Source organism: Mauremys reevesii, linkage group 11, assembly GCF_016161935.1.
Source record: "Mauremys reevesii isolate NIE-2019 linkage group 11, ASM1616193v1, whole genome shotgun sequence".
NCBI lineage: Eukaryota > Metazoa > Chordata > Testudines > Geoemydidae > Mauremys > Mauremys reevesii.
The window spans coordinates 26,920,706-26,938,205 of record NC_052633.1 but is presented as its reverse complement, the minus strand read 5'-3'; the positions used below and the strand labels follow the sequence as shown (position 1 = coordinate 26,938,205).

The 17,500-nt window shown below is 44.3% G+C and overlaps 1 protein-coding gene across 6 annotated transcripts in view; it reads right to left on the bottom strand.

The window, feature by feature from the left end:
- Positions 1-17,500, bottom strand: part of STAT1 (signal transducer and activator of transcription 1) — a 45,386-nt gene that overhangs the window by 5,658 nt on the left and 22,228 nt on the right. For all 6 annotated transcript variants that reach the window (XM_039494596.1, XM_039494599.1, XM_039494600.1 and 3 more), the window contains exons 14-21: positions 17,233-17,274; positions 16,451-16,534; positions 15,101-15,199; positions 14,328-14,463; positions 6,440-6,495; positions 5,175-5,269; positions 1,602-1,741; positions 74-259 (exon numbers count right to left, since the gene is read on the bottom strand). In XM_039494596.1, the coding sequence (XP_039350530.1) occupies positions 74-259; positions 1,602-1,741; positions 5,175-5,269; positions 6,440-6,495; positions 14,328-14,463; positions 15,101-15,199; positions 16,451-16,534; positions 17,233-17,274 (838 nt within the window). The remainder of the gene's footprint in view (positions 1-73; positions 260-1,601; positions 1,742-5,174; positions 5,270-6,439; positions 6,496-14,327; positions 14,464-15,100; positions 15,200-16,450; positions 16,535-17,232; positions 17,275-17,500) is intronic.

Below are 17,500 nucleotides of genomic sequence, written 5' to 3'. Positions count from 1 at the left end.
CTGGTATTCCAACATTTCAATGACAAATAAATACCTCAAAATACTCCTGCAAATGAAACGTGATATCACTTACTCTCCTTGGGTCTGGAGTAGTATTTCCCAAAGGCATTGTCTTTGGGAATATTTGGGTACAGATAGCTCAGTGGATTTTCAGGAATATTTTCAGCCGCCATCACTTTGTAGTTGCGAATGATATCAGGGAAAGTAACAGCTGACAGCTCCTTCTTGGTATAAGGTTCTACTGAATGGAACTGAGGTTCTAGTGAATAAAGAAGGATATGAATCCTAGAGATGGATGCTTAAAAGCATGGTTAAAAGTATACAGAAAAACACAGCTAAGCCTACATATTCAGAGAGAGTCAAGTGAAGGAAGAGCCTTACAGAATGAAATCTAATTTGCATTGTCACAATTTAGTTTTTATTTCCAAAGCAAGTACCGCTCCATGCAGAGGAAAGTATGACCTAATATATGTGAGAATGGTTCTTTTCACATGTTTTATTCAGAGTGACTGGGGTGACTTGTGTTCACCTCTGGAAATGGGCTGTAATCACATATTTAAATTAAACCATGCTGAAATTTACAAGACTGGCCCTTTTCAGATAAAATTCAGATCACATCACCTGCTACCTGATTTGACCCAAACAACCATGGCTGTTTTATTATGGGGATGTGCAGGGTAGGGACCCCCTGCAAGCTGAAAGTTTGGATATGGGACAACACTGTCTGTCTCCCCCTCAGCCTTTGACTGGCAAAGGAAGGAGCGGGAAGGCTGCAGAGAAGGAGAAACAATGGGTGAGGCAGCGGCTTGCAGCAGCAGCAGTTTCTCCTAGGCTGTTTAGTAGCTGGGCTCCATCAGCAGGAGCAGCAGCTGCAGCCTCCTACCAGCTAGGGGCGATCTGCCTCCTACAGCACAGGCAGGAAGATGCAAGGAGCCTCTCCTTTGCAGTCAGTGCAGTCCCTGCCCTGCCCAGGCCCCTCCCCAGCCAGCCTTGGTCTGAGCCCAGCAGGGAAGGAGCTAGCCAGGCAGGGAGCTGAGCTGATTGCAGAGGAGTCCCAGCTGCCCATCCCCCACAGTGTCTTCTCTTCCCCTCTCTGGAGACAGGTGCAGGTGGAGTGGGGGAGCAGGACGGGGGGGAGTTGCATGGTCATAGGAGGAATCTCTGGTTGGGAGGGGCCGTGCAGAGGCACCTTGGGGATGGGGGAACCTTGGGCAGATGCAGGTGAGAGCTGGGAGCCTGCTGGGGGCACCCTGAGGGGGGGGGGGAAGAAATGAAGGATATGTACTGGGACATCTTGGGATGGAGGTGACCTGTAGAGGGGAATGATACTGGGGGGGGACCTTGGGGATCTGTCCTCTACAACTTTATAGGCCAAACTGACTCCCCTGGAAATGCCCCTGTCCCCACTGAAGTAATGGAAGCAGCCTACCAGATTGTTGCTGGAATACTGTACTTGTGGTGGTACTCTGGCACTTATCAGATGGGATTGTTAATTTCATGTTATTACCAGTCTGTGTAAGGGAGACAGAGGGCTCCAAGGATTTTTAACTTTGGTTTTAAAATGTAGGTATAAACCCAAGTTATTCTCTCTATTTACTTACCATTTTGGGATCCCTCTACCCAGGTAAAAGTGATGGCTCCTTCTCGGCTACTTTCACTAAATCTCAGTAAAAAGGTCCCTGGCCTTTGGTCCTTTAACAAAGCACGTTCTCTCTCCTTACTGATAAAACCCATGATACAGCTGTAATATTAAAAGAAAAATTGTACAGTTTACTTCTAAGTACATCCAAAGCCTATTATTGGGCTACCTCATGTAACTAAAAGCAGTATTTTTCCAATTGGTTTATAACATCCTATGCAGCTATAACACCACCATCAATGCACAAATTAAAATGCACTCTCTCACTCCTCGGTTCAGTAGTCCTTTAGCAGCAGCTATCCAGAGACTGGCTATTCAGCCTTTTCTCTCTCGCTATGTGCAACGTGCTATAAAATGTTGTTGCAACACTTTTTAAAATCAGAAACTGGTTTCAGTTATCCAAAAAACCCAGTGGCTCGGTTCAATGAGTAAAATTACTCAACTTACTCACATGTGTGTTTGCAAGACCCAGGGCCTAGATGGCAGTTTTAACTTAGAGAGAGTATTAAGTGGTTATTAACAAAAATCGTCACTGCGTTCCTTATTGACGTGCTGTGTTTGCTTCAGTATCCCATGCTCCTGTCAGAATCACAGACAATTGTTTGGGTTTCTCAGTATTCTTTGGTTTTGTGCTCCGTTCCCAGACAGCATGTGCATCTCTGCCAGATCAGATATTAACAGTCTAGATTATTTCAACCCCAGTATTTCATTGTGTGTTTAAACCATGTTCTCTTACGCTTGGAAAGACTCTGATAGTAGCTCACATTAACTCTCTCACCCTCTTTGTACCATGGTTACCAGATGCAGGGTACTATGATGCTTTGTCCCTCTGGAAAGAGTTATCTGTTGTCAGACAATGCTTCAAAGTGATCTAGGGTGATTTTTGTGGTCTTGAAGGAAAGAAGCTCTGAGGAGAGCATATGGGGCTGTGTCTAATCTGCTTGCGATGCCTTAATTTACCTGCACAGGGCAGAGTGGGCCAGTGGGGTATCCCAGAGTAACATCTATTATATGGGCACAATGGTGAAGACCTTAAAAGGTGATGTCTGAACATCAAGATGACACAAGAGGGTCTCAAACAAGGACATGAAGGAAGAGACTGCTCTCAAGACAATGACCTCTATCTATTAGCAATATCTGTGTTGGGGATGAGATAACTCTGACACAGTCACTTAGCAATATTGTCCAGGTTTTCTCTCATAGATCAGAGTTTGAGGGAGAGGCAAGCGTGTGGGTTTTTTTGTTCTTTTTGTGTGTTTTGGTTTTTTTTGCTTTAAAATAATGTTTAAACTCGATTTTATTTATCTAGGAGTTCAAAAGTCCTCTGAACTATTGCTCTTTCCTTATGCAAACACTCATTTATGTAATTAAGCCACCATTACTCTAGGTAAATATGTATCTTGGAAAGCCTAGTAAATCAGGAAATACACCACCTACCCAAAAGAGAACAGTAGAAATCTACAAGGTAAATTATATATTTAGAGATTTTTAAAAGAAGAACATTTCAGATATTGTAGGTAACAGCTACAAAGGATCCCTTGAGGACTATATATCCCAATCCTTTGTATGGCAATCTTCAGTTTGATATATGAAAAAGGCAATTTGGGGGCAATTATGATCCCTATTAGATCAATTCTGATGCCATGTATATGCAACAACCATTTATACTGTACAAAGAACAGTCAAATGGTTGGCAGTCTGTCTGATGCAGGGCCTCTTGCGGTTCCAGTAGATTATTAGCCCCTCTTAACTAACTTTCAGCTATTTGGCTTTCCTAAAAAACCCAATAAATGTTTTAAAGCCTGTGGCTGATGTAACAAACCTGTTTATCTTTGTTCCTATAGATCATTTTATTGTGTTACCTGTCTGCAAATCCTCTAGGTTTAGTCCAAAAGAAAGGTTTGTACCTTTTACTTCTGTCTCTGCCCTTCCGCTAACAAACAGAGCACTGTTCACAACAGGGAGGAAATTTGTTGTTTACAACTCTGTATATCTGTAAGATGTTCTTCTTGTAGATGGTATTAATGTTATAATTATACAGAGAGAGAGCCTTAGATACCAGGGGTGAAATCCTGGCTCCACTGAAGTCAGTGGCAAAATTCCCATTAAATTTAATAGAGCCAAGATTTCACTCTATGAATTAAAAACAAACAGATAAGGAAAAACCTCTTATGAGTGTGAGAGTTAAGTCTTCTGTCTGGATTTTCAAAAATGCTCAGCAGCCAGTTGCTCCCACTCTTAATCCTAATGGGAGTTTGACACTTATGAAAATCTGGACCCCTCAATGGGTGCTGATCAGTTTGCAAAGATTAGGGCAAAGATTTTCAAAGAGGAGCAGAGATTATATATAGAAAAAGAGGAATTTATGTAAGGTGGAGGTGACAAGTTTTTGGGGGGCATCTGAATGAGAAGCTTTGAGGGCATAAGTCAGTGCAGAGAGATCTGTAGTAACTAAGCAGAAAATCAGGATGAGAACACATCACACTTTAGTATAGTAACTTCCCCGTTACCTCAGTAATTCAGCAAGGCACTTAAGCATTTGCCTAATTTGAAGCACATGAGAACTTGTGTTATTCACATGCATGAGCACCTTGTTCAATCAAAAGCTATATCCATAATTTTCCTGGTCTATGTTTGTTAGTCCTGGATATGAGTATTATCTTGCCAGTATAAACACCCTAAAACTGTCATTAAAATAGTAAGAAAGTTTGTCATTGCTCTCATTAGTTATTGATTGCCAATCTTAATACACAGTGAAGGTTCGTTCACAGGATCAGAAGCACTTTTCATCATATATGAGCTGTCAACAGGGTTGTAAAATAAGGTCAAATCTGAACTGACAACTAAAGAGCAGGATTAAAACCTCATTTTGAGACTATTTCTGGCAGCAGTCGTAGCCCATTATTAAAGGGTTTCAGTGTTGCTGATGTCACCTAGTCCCAAGGTTTCTAAACATTAAAGGAGCTGATTTTTCAATCTGGAAAAGAGCTTTACTATTAACATTTTAATTCTTTAACATTTGATCAGTAAAGATTAGTTGCTGTAGCTGGACTCCATCACTGGTATCAAAGGATTCAGTCAATCCTGCTGTTGCCAACACTAGGCTCACAAATGCACTTTTTTAAACAAGGGTGAACATTGTACAAGATTCCCCCACAGCACCTCAGTCTTCACCTGCTAAACTCCTGTTCTTATGAGCAAACTCAGTTCTGCTTTGGGCTGTGGTGAAAGCTCACTGCACTGTAGGTTGAGAGCTGGTGGCTCATCTCACTTAACCTGAAACTAATCTGAACTTTGACCTTTGGCATTAAAAGGAAGGGCAATGGGTTTATTCACTAAAATCATGGTCTTTTTACCACTGCTTCAGCTAACATGCAGAGGATCTGTCTGGTTCCTTCCAATAAAGACCCAGAACAAACCTCATTTGCCCCATTAGCACTCATATTTTATTTCCTATCACAACTGTCATTTTAACAGAGTTAAAGGCTTGAATCATCAGCCATTCATCTTTTTTAGCAACATTCAAGATTCTTACCCATCATTCCAGAGACACAAGAGGTGTTTTTTAATGAGTTCAAGGATGCCCTCAATCCACAGCCAGAAGGGAAAATTTTTATCATTTATATTTTCCTGAAATTACAGTACATGGGGAAGAAGACAAATGTTACAAAAAGAAATCTGAGTACAATGCACTCAACTTATAACAATGTCCTGAAAAAGCTGCAGTGTCTCTCCTTCCTCTTTTCTTCACCCCTATTTTTCTTAACATTTTTCCTCTTTCTTTGTTCTTTTTTGTTGCTCTTTTTATTTCATTGATTTATTTTTGCTGTTTCCTCTCTTCCCTCCTCTCTAATAGCTCTAGTTCCTCCACTCCCTAAGAGGAAAGATGCTGCCTTGGGATGAGGTGCATTCATTGGTACCATCCTAAGCTAGCCTGTGTGGCACAGGGAAGAGACGCTTCGGCTGGCACGGGGATACCTGGGCATGCAGGACCTTACGTGTGACCTGCTGCCACCACAGGCATGTATATTAGGGTATATCTTCGTTGCAGAGTTATCTTGTGCTCTTCCTTGGGTGTTGCACCTAACCCAGCTCTTGTCCACTGGAGAACCACCCTTTTTAGTTAAGAGCAATGAAGCTCCTTCATTTGATGATTAACAGGGGAAATAAAAGTGCAGGAATAAAAGCCAGGATTGTTGTATAATAGAACAGGTGCTCTAGGTGACTTCTACAGAAATTAAAAGATTCAGTCCCTGAAAAGAGGCACAGAACTCAGCAGTCTAACCTCACCCCCAGATAACTTACATGAACCAACCATAACCGAATCAAAATATTCACACACACCCCTTGCCTTTCCCAAAGCCTAGTGAAAAAAGTATAAAGTCGTATTTAGTGCAATACTCAAGTAGAAAAACTCCATGCAAGAGAATCCTCAAACAAGAGGAGTCAAAGCATTGTCTTCATTATCTAACTCAGGGGTCGGCAACCTTTCAGAAGTGGTGTGCCGAGTCTTCATTTAGTCACTCTAATTTAAGGTTTTGCGTGCCAGTAATACATTTTAATGTTTTTAGAAGGTCTCTTTCTATAAGTCTATAATATATAACTAAACTATTGTTGTATGTAAAGTAAATAAGGTTTTTAAAATGTTTAAGAAGCTTCATTTAAAAATAAATTAAAATGCAGAGCCCCCCGGATCGGTGGCCAGGACCTGGGCAGTGTGAGTGCCACTGAAAATCAGCTTGGCACACGTGCCATAGGTTGCCTACCCCTGATCTAACTTGTTAACTAGACAGTTCCTACCTTGCAGAATCTTGTCCAAGGAATAAGGCCATCAAGAGAGCCTCCACCTGTTGGACCTAAACAACAAACCAATAGACTGGTTTCAAACAACGTTTGTTTTGAAATATCATTTTAGGCTCAAGACTTAATGAAGGTGAAACCAATCTGTATTTACATATTAAATTCTAAGCATTTGTTTAGTTTCAGTTAGGGGTGTAAAAAAGAAGGAAGGGAAGCTGTTGATTTAACTGTTCAAATAGCTGCTGCAGAGCTAGCAATGCAGTTTTGCAGAGTAGCCCCTCTAGAAAGTGTTCTGGAGAAGCAGAATGTAGCGAATAACAAACCTATGTTCAGACAGCCACCAGTAAGAACAATCGAGAGCTCTGCTACAGATTTCATATTAACGATCAAATAGGGTAGGAACTAATCCAAATACAAAGAGATAAAATTGTTGTTACGTACGAAGACATTTTCATCTTCAAAATAATTCTAGCAATGTGGTCCAATCATTCTCCATTTACTGAATGATTTACAGCCACCACACTGAAATTAGGACTATTCATGTGAGTTGAGAGAGATTTGGCCCATTAACTCATCAATCATTGCAACATCCTGTGAGATTGTGTTATTCTCATTTCAGCTTTAGTGACTTGCCAAAGGTCACACAGAAAGCTTGTATCATAGCGAGGAATAAACCTCTTATCCCGACTTCCAAGCCTACCCTTAACCACGGAATCATTTTCTTTCCCTTTTGAATACTGTAGCTTATGTGCGTGTTTTGATTTAAATAAGTGTCTTTGGTTTTTCCCTTAAAGGAAACTGTAGCCCATTTGCCTCAGCTACATCAATGGCAACATGCTCAAAATCCCCCTAAGCACACATCACCACTAGGGAAGCGGTGTATATTTCTAGCTACGCTCACAGAGGAAGAATATTCAGTTACTTATTACTATTAAGTATTCCCACTATATTCACAACTGGATTTTCAACTGTGAGGCATAGGACCCCCAGAATCTCAGGGGAAACTATACATACTGGCTTGTTGACTGCAAGCCTTTCCAACTCTGATTCCATCCAGTATCCTACTCCTACTCTCAATCAATCAACCTACAAGTTCCAGGCACAAGGGATAAACCTTCCCCCACCCCACCCACCCCCGTCCATCTAGAATGAGTCTCAGTTCCCAATACCATCCATAGTATCACAGCACAGACTATGCACACCCTCACATCTGGGAGAATGATACAGGCTTTATCATCAGACAGCTGAGCTCCACATACCAGTGAACTACATACAGCACAGTCTCAAATTTATTACAGCTAATGCAGATTCTCCCATCAATCTTTCTAGTGCTAAGATCAGGTTTTATAACTCAAATGTAATGTAATGATAAGATGGAGGATACCTATTTACACACTTAAGTGGAGGTTATCAAAGTTTGGGAATTTCCCAAGATGTAAAATACTAAACAAACATAGCGATGTCAGTGGTCAATCTCTCTCTCTCTCACACCAGGAAACCTTTATTTTTTATGATGAATATATTCTGCCTTTATTAAATATTACAGAATTTTAAAACATAGAAAAGTGATCTAAACTAACAGTGGTAAATTATGTCAACCTTTTAAAGATTTGATATTTTGAGAACTTGCTAGAGCTAGAAAAAATGCTTTATAAAACATTGGACAGCTGGGATTTCCAATTTAGATTTTTTTTTTAAATATAACCCTTTATAAAATTGAAGGCTAATGGGAATGCTTCTGGGAATTAGTAACAAAAAGTTTTGTTTTTTAAATTAAATGTATCCTTCCAGACTCTTATCCAAACACTACAGAATTGAATTAGTCACGGTCTCTGAGAACCAGACAGGAAACTGACACCTTTTCATTGTTCAAGTGGGAATACTAAGGACAAGTTGGGGGGAAGGACAGGAGATTTTTAACTTGACACATTCCTTTAAAGTTGTCACAGGTCTCTTGGTCTAGCCGTGCCTTTTATGTATTGCTTCAAGACTGTATATAGCAGGTCCTGGTCTATGGGCAAGTGTAACATGAAAACCTGAGACAAAAATTACAGTTACTGGGCTAAATGACCCATTTCTTGAGGGAATATTTCAATGCCCTCTCGGAAGTAGATTTGGTCCCAATCCTGTAAACCCTTGCTCAGCAGAAGTGTGTGTGTGAGAGAGAAAGAGAGATCTGTAGGATCTAACCCTTAGAGTATACAAACTATTTAGCATGTAGAGAAATGGAAATGGCTTCGACACTGTAAGTGTGTGACCACAATACAACCTCTATCTGCATTACAGAACACTGAATATTAGTAGTTTAAAATTGGGCTACAGAGTATAGCTATAAAAAACCCATTACAAAATAGAGTGTAAAATAAAAGTTTCTCCAAATGTAAAGCAACAATGGTAGATAACTGCAACAAAAAACATAACAGTCCAACATGGTAGTAAGTACAGCTGGTCAAAAAAAATTTCAAAATTCAAAATTTGACTTAAAAAAAAAGGCACGGAGAGACAAGCTTTTCATGTTTTTTCTATTGTGGCAAAGTACCTGCTTCTCCCCAGCTGGCTCAGTTCCTTTTTGCCTTGGGGACACAGGCTTGGGCAAAGTAAAAGCCTTCCCAGTCGCGCAGGGTCTGGCTGATCCTCCTCTCAGTCAGCCCCCCCTTTTTTTCTCTCCTCTGGGGGGAGGGCAGTCTCTTCCTTGCAGGAGGGGGAGGGCAGGCTGCACCTGCACCTGCTGCTGGCTCTGCTTCTTCCCTCTCCCTCCCCTCTGCCAGGAGCCAGGAAGGTCAAAAGCACATTGGGGCAGGCTGAAGCACATTTACACCCTTTCTCCCCTGTTACCCCCTTTCTTCTAGCTCACAATCTCCTCTCTCTCTCTCCTCAATGGGATAGAGAACCCCCTTTAACCCCCCCCCCCCCCCTTTGCCCCCATTTTGCCATTTTTGCCTGGGTTTGCCCCCTCCCCCCCCACTACTTGGACTGTTTGGGGTTGGGCTACTTGGAGGAGGCACACCATGCACCCATCCATGTTGCCCATTGCCATGTTGTGGTTCCGACCCTAGAAGGGTTCGACTTTGAAAACAAGGGTTTTTTGACCTTGAAACCATCTTTTGTCCTTTTTTTTGTGTTTGGTGCATCTCATCATGGGCGCAGGGTCCGTCCAGTAGCCGCAGCGGAGTAGAGAGTAGATAGTAGGCTATGGCCCACTTTTCCACTATGGCCTTCTTCCAGGCCCTCCTTAGTCCACTTCCTAGGGAGGAGCTTCCTAGAGAGGAAGGAGGATGGGGCACCAGTGTTCGTCATCTCCATCCATTTAGCATCCGCACCCCCCCTGAGCCTTCCCTTCATCCTACTTCCGGGATAATTCCCTTCCCCAGGGCGGTCTCAGCCGTCGCCGGGGTCTGCTGTCAGCCCAAAGCAGACCTGCTTACTATTGGCAGGCATGTCTGCTGCAGCAGCTCTGGTTAGGCTGTCTGTTCTGGGCCTTGGGTTAACCCTGGTGGCGAAGTGGGTGGTCCCAGCAACGCTGCCAGTACAGTTTTTCTCTGACCTGTTTTTTGCGAGGGGTGTCCTGATTGTCTGTGTTCCACTTTGTTTCTTGCTCCCTTCTGCTATCCCCTTACACTACCCTCCCACCTCCCATTTTGATTACTTAGCCTCCATTTTTGCGCCTGAACATTTGCTCCAGCCTTCAGACAGTCCTTTCTCCCTGCCTCTCTCAGCCTGTCAGTCTCAGCTCCTAATCTCCCAGTCGCTCTATAAATATAAATGTAATAGTGTCGGTCGATAGAGTCGCTCATTAGCCTTCTAGCTAAGGTGTTAGCCGTTGTCAGGTAGCGGCCCAAGGTAGTGTACTGATGCAAAGTCAAAGGGGAGAGCAGAGTCTTCCTGGGCTGCCCTTGGCCGCCTTCTGCCGGTCTTCTCTGGCCAGGGGTGGTCCCAATAGCCCTGGTAAATCTCATCGGTAGATAGTCCTTCCTAAGGGTCAACTAGGGCAATTCCGTGTCCTATCCGTCTCGGCGGTAATCCTTCGAATCGCCACGCACGTCATTCAGGCACTGGAAGCACTTGCAGAATCTCAGGCTGCCGTACGGACCATTGACTATGACCACGACTGATGGACATCTTCGATGACTCCCTGACCTCTTCTCTTCTCTCTTCTCTCCCTTCTCTTCTCTCTCGGCTCTGATGATCTCTAATCTCTCTTCTTCCGGGTGACTCTTGTTCTCGATGAGATGTGATCCTTGAACTCAGTTTCACTGCCTGCCTGGTGGTGCGTCTATCAGGCTGACACTTTTTTTCGTCTGGTCATCCTGCTTTGCGTTCTATCAGGCTGTTCACTTCTGACCGTTTGGACGGGGGTTTGGTGTTGGATGTTGGTTGACATGCCCCAGTTGTTTGTTCTCATTATCCGCCTACGGTTATAGATCTGCTCCAGCTTAGATCTGCTCAGCTTCCAGGCATATAGCTTCCCCTTATAGTCCTCTACTCTCTTATCTACTTCCTTGGCCCTGGCCCCCCTGCCACTCCGCTGGAGCTTGCTCTCCGGCCTAGTGCACCCCCCCTTCCACCTGTCCCCTGCTTGGAACTCCCGTATCTCGCTGTCCCCCTGTCCCGCAGCGTCCTCCTCCATGCCTTCGCGCACTTCCATCGCGAATCGCACTTCAGTGATGTTCGCTCCAGCACATGTTCCACAGCCAGGTTCTCACCAGGTTCTCTCTTTCATCTCAGCTGTCTTTCCACAACATTTCTCCCCAGTCCTGCTCTTTACTCCCCAGGTCATAAGAGAACAGGTGTGAAGGGGAGAATCCTCAGTGGAAAGGCAGGAAACAGGAGGAACAGGAGGCCAGGGGAGGGCATCATCAAGTCTTTCTACGTTTAAGGTCCCGCGTTTCAGTGTTTTTTCGTCATCCTATTAAAGCGTTCAACAAGGCGTCGGTCTGGGGATGGTAGACAAAAGCGTTGGGTCAACGTATGGAGCATGGTCCGCCAGTCATATCTTAGTGTATCAGTCCTCTGGGTTTGGGTATATTGGTCTCCTTTTATTTTCCCTACTCTCCTAAAAATTTGACCACTTCTGGTATTATATAGGAGTGCATGCTATGGACCTGGAGGTACTGAGGGTCTCCTTTGAGATATGCTGATGGCCGGGGCTGAAAATGCCAATGGCTCACCATGTGCTACTACCCCCCTAGCAAATGGAAAATGGAATGCTCAAATGGGCCCCAGCTCGTATAGTCGCTGGCCAAACCAATGTCCATAGCTAAATGAGGTATGGGAACCTCGCACACGGCCTAGAGGGCATACAGGAGGTAAGCTATCTCTGCCATATCATAAAAAGGGCCTTATCAACCTCTGTAGGATCCGATCGAGGGTCTTAGATACCCCAGATCAGATCTACTTCTCTGATGCTCCCAAAGCCCCGGACAATGGGCTCTGATGCTTGGCCTGACCCCACTACTTGATAACTTGATCTTGACTATACATGCCTTGGATCCCTGACCCTCTCCCTCTCCCTCCCCCTTAATCCTTCCCCCTCTGGGACCTACCTCCTTGTCTTGGTATGGGACCTCATACCTCTGTTCTGACCCTCTTGGATTCTTCCCAATGGGGGACCTCCATTTGAATGACCAAAGGGGTCGTCCTGTCCCTCCGGGACCAAACTGGGGGGGTCACTCTAGGTCCTAGGGTTGGGGACCTCCTGCCCAGTGCAGGTGCCCCCAGTCCCCCCCCCGCAGGCCTGCCCTTCCCGCCCTGACTTTTGGCTCAGGGTCCCTTCCCTTGTCCCTCTCCTCCGCTCCTCCCTCTTCCCCTGTCCCCCTCTCCCGAGTCCTCCTGAACTTCCTGGGCTCTGGGAAGGCTGGCTGGGGGGGGGGGAAGGCCTATCTGGACCATCATGCCTTCTGGGAAGGGTCACTATCTGGACCATGCCGGGGTCTTCCGGGATGTACGGGGAAAAACCGTCCCGATGGGGACCATCAAACCCAAGGAAATGGAGTTTCTGTCCGAGTTTACTGTGGTTTCCTGTCACTTCCTGGGAACTCCTGAACTTGGATAGGAACTTTGATCCTTCGCAGACAGGATATGGACATGGAATATCCAGCCCATGCACACGATGGTGACCAGCTTCCCTGACCCTGAGACTAATGTGACTGAACTGTGACGAGACTAGTCATGCCGCTTTGGTCTAGTCACCGTCTGCATATCTCCAGTTAGCCCCATCTCTACTATCTATCGCAACATAGATCAGACTTATCTCCCAATTCAGTCCCCAGGCTCCTCCAGTCATTTAGTCATAGCATCTCCATAGGCTGGGCTTTATTTGGGGCAATATGCCCCAATAGGATCGCAGCCGGGTCCCCACGGGCTCCTGGTCCCGCTGCCTATTTCGGCTTGCTGTCTTCCTCCCAGTGTCCTCCCCCCCCTCGTCCTCCCTCCCTCCTCCTCCCTCCCCGGCCGGCCTCCCTCCTCCTCCCCTCCTCCCTCCTCCAAGCTGCTCGCCTCTCGGCCTGGCGCCTCGCAGACGCTGGTCTCCGATTCCTGAGCCTCCCCCCTTGGTGGTCTTCTTGGGTTGCAGGGCTGCCAGTCACTCAGAGGAGGAGGAATCATCCACCTGAAGGATCATCATCTGCACCCCCACCTCGTATGTCGGCGGCAGTCCCTCAACCACCTCACTGCCTACCAGGATTGGGCTCACTGGCACATGGGTGGGTCTCAGTCTCACTTCGCCGAGCCAGGTTGGTCAGGGTGTATCAGGGGGTGTGGTGTCATGTCATCGCCCATTCCATCCCGGTATGCGCTGAGGCCCTCATGGGGCCCCTCACGCCTGTCCTTGCCAGGATTTCCCCCAGCTTCCAGTGGGCCAGTCTTCTGTGCCCTGCGGCTGGTTGGCCCCCAGGCCTTCCCCCTCCACCGGGCCTTCAGCCCCATCGGGCCTTGGGGCCTGGCAGATGGCCAGGGGGCCTGCCTCCCCGCGTCTGCCCAGGCTATATGCAGTGCTGTAGTCATCTTGTGCTGTCGTCATCTCCACCCGCTAGCCATCGGGTCAGCTGGGCCAGCCTGGGCCCGCTGCGTTTTGGCTGCCCCCTATCTCAGTTCAGTTCAGGTTCACTCAGGTGGCCCGAGTGGGCTGGGCTGGGCCATGGTGGGCCTGTTGGTGGCCTGTTGCTCTCTGGGCCTGCTTGCTGGCCTCAGGCCCTGTGCCCTGCTGGCCTTTGCTGCCCTGCCCTGGCACCTTCTTTTTTTTTTTTTTTTTTTTTTTTTTTTTTTTTTTTTTTTTTTTTTTTTTTTTTTTTTTTTTTTTTTTTTTTTTTTTTTTTTTTTTTTTTTTATTTTTGAGGTACCTCACAGCCACTGCACACTCTCACCACTCACTAGCTCACTCAGGCCTCTTCAAAGTAGCTGCACAGGCTTGGGCAGCCCAGGCAAAGTTTGCCCAGCTGGCGTCGGGCTGCCTTCTCAGGGCTTCCTCCCCTTTTCTTTTCTGGCTGTTTTTCTCCTTGCAGGAAGAGTCCAGTTCTCCTTGCAGGGGGACACCTTGCTGCTGCTGCACTCTGCTTCTCTGCTTGCTTCTGCTCTGCTACTCCCTCTCCTTCTCCCCTTCTGCTCTCACCCTGCTGTCACCAGGTAGTTTCTGCAACAGGAGTTCCAGCTGCTTCCAGGCCAGCTGAACCTCTCTGAGCCTGTTAAGCTCAAACCTAACTACCCTCTCTGGGACTCTGCTAACTCTAAGACTAAGCCTTTTTAAGCCCTGGGACTATGGAAAAGTTCATTCCATTTTTATCTAGCAATAAGTCATTTTTCCTTAGCAGTCCATCCACTTACTTAATATAACCAAGAGGAAGGAACATAAAAAGGGCTTGTACATATAGACAAATATGTTATAGGATCATACCAAGAAGTTTCTCCCCCAGCATGCTCAACTGATCTGCATGAAGTCCCCTTTTAGTTACAGAAGAGAACTGCCAACTCAGCACTTCAGAAAGCTGAGACCATCTTGCATAAGGTGGGTTCAGAAAGAAGGACAAGTTCTAGAGAGAAAACACCATGTACACAATCTTAAACACACATGAAACTTTAGCATGAGCACAAGTGTATGGTTAAAAAAGTAACTGAGTTTGCATAAGATATGGTAAAGTTTGACAATACATGAGGACTTCTACATAGATGGAAGGTCCAGCTAACCATGGAGAAGCAGTTAACAATACTGATGGACTCTTGTTCTCCGAGAAAAAACAAAGCTATGGCACTTCTCTTGGGTTTAATCTTACTCAACAAACCATTCCATATCACTGAAGAGCAGTGGATTTAATTACTGAATATATACAGTACACTGGAAGAAGCCAAATAAACATCTGAAAACGGGTATATAAAACATGATAAAGGATACTACAAAACAGATTGCTTGGTTTACAAAAAACACACACAAGAAACATAAACCCCAACCAACCAAAAACAACAACAACAAAAATCCTAGATCCAATAAGAACTGAACTTCAGAATAAAGATGAAAGAATGAATTATGTCAAATATTATGAATTAACATGGAGAGACAACCCACATCTCCCTTGTAAATTACACAATAGTTTCAGGATACTCACTTACACTTTTAACATCCTATCTATCTTTCATGCCAACAACACTTAGAAGTAAGTATCCTGTAAATACCTTGGGTTCAGTAGTCAGCATGTTGTACCACAAAATGGAAGCCCATCCGCTTGGAAGCTGACTCACATTTGAGATCACAACAATAGGAAGGGATGTGGTCTGTAAAGGGGAGAGATTTTTGGAATTATTTGTGATACAGTTCTACTACTGTGTATACTTTATTACATGGAAATTGATTTAGGTATATATACTATAATCTTTCATATACAACAGACACATTATCAGTTTGTGATGAACTGAGGCTATGTCTGTACAACTAATTCTGATCAATATTGTGAAGTGGTTTTATGAAAAACTGCTGCATTACTAGTGTCTATATGTATGTGGATCAACTATTGCTGACAGGGCCTGTAGCACGGACACACCAGACAGGGGCAATGTGACATACTTAAGGTTAATAATGGTATTTAGACCTCATAAAGGTCCTGCTAACAAAGCAGCGGCATCCTTAGAAATCCTGTCATATAGAGGAAAAACATAAAACATGTCAGACTCCCTAGTGAAGGAATGTAGTAAGTGCTGGTACAGACTGCTAGAATTAAGTTTACAAAACAGTTTCTATCGTTCCCTATTTTCACATGATTATAACTTACCAAACCTTTTGGATTGATGTTTTCTATGTTTGCATATGGAAGGGAGGGAGAGCTGAGTTTTTTAGGACTGGGGGAGTGTGTTGGAATTGGTGGATATTCCTTCAACCAAGAAGTCAATTTTACATCTAATTCAAAAGTTGGCACCTCCAGCAGCACTTCTAATGCTAGCCTGGGGCACTGGTTCATTTCTGACCTGAAGGGAAGAGCGCTACCTAAGGAACTGCAGGTACCATTTCTGCAGCACAGAGTGTTCTTTGTGAGGTTTTACAAACCAGACTCAGCCTTACTTAGGTGCTGAGATTGGAAAGAATCAAAATACAAAGGCCCTATCACTATATGTGGTGACACTACTAAATATCATCAATGTATTTGAAAACAACAATGGAGGCAGAAAAAATGCTGAAAATTCTAATACAGTAGAACCTTAATTTTATGAATACCACTCTTACAAACTATTTTTTCCCAAGAGGACAATAAAAATCACAACAAAAGTAATGTTAATGAAGAACAAGCACACGTCTTCAGTGCATCGAAAATTCCTTTGCACTGACTTGAAGGACAAAAAAGTTACACAGTGCACCATGCTGCATCTTATACACCACAGCTACTGTAATTCTAAGACATTCCTAAAAATTGAACTCAGGTCCCAATTATTTCATAAAATAGGGGTTTCTACTGTACTTAAATAACTTAGAACCTCTGAATAAAATTACTCAGAATTAATTCCACCCCTATCTAATCTACGTAGTAACCTTACCTCTAGATCTACTACCAGCCCTGGCTGGCACAGCTGAGTTTCAAAGCTGAGGGAATGAAGTTCTTCTGTTACAATGAGAGGACCCTTTAAAATACAATCATAGGGAATTAAATGATTAATCTCAAATCCTTAAAACACTGTAAAACATTTTAAGCTGATAGGATTAATATGTTAAATACTGTATGGGACCCAATTTGGTAAGGTACCTTCTATTTCCCCAGCAGTGGATAAGCTATGAAGTTACTGTCAGTCCAAATAATGACATTTGGTATTCACTGGTTAATGTAAAAGCAAGCCCCCTATAAGCCATTTTTCAAATATTCAAAGTGCTTCTAGGGATTAGAACAAGTGTCATTACGCAGGGAAGGGAGCAGTTACTGTGTCCATCTTTGATGGTCTCCTGGCTTAGACAGAATGAGTCCCCTCGAGAGCACATGGACATAGCAGCAGGAACTTCCTGAGTCCCCTCCATGTCTGCTACTGAGCAATCCCAGGGAATTCTGCCATTGGCAAAAATTCTTGTTAGAGCCATGCTGCCATGGGGAGGAAGGCACAAAGAAAAGCACCGAGCTGGGATCTTCCATATAGTACAGCGTCCATGTCTGTGATTCCAGGGCTTGCTTTCCCTGAGATGGCAAGTTCCTACTCTGCTCTGCCCATTTTCTTCTTGAGGACTTTTCCATGGGACTGGGCAGTTTGGCCCACTATCGGGCATTTAATAGTCCTTAATATTATAAAAATAATTGGACCAAAAGAGGGGAGAAAAAGTCAGTGCTGCTTACCTCATTAGTTCTGCTTCCTGTATTTTTTTGTTCCTTTAATTGCTGCAAACAAAAAGAACAACCCAAAATAAATGACAGTCCTGACTGAAAAAGTGACTGTTACGAATAAAAGATGTGAGTATTTATATAAATAAAATAGCGTTTGCACAGTCCCTTCTGCATAACTGGCCATGAATCTGCTGCATTAGTCTCTGATCCTCTTTAGCTCCCAACCGTGGGAACCAGGGGATTTGACTGTAAATGCAGTGGATAACTGCTGTCCTTTATA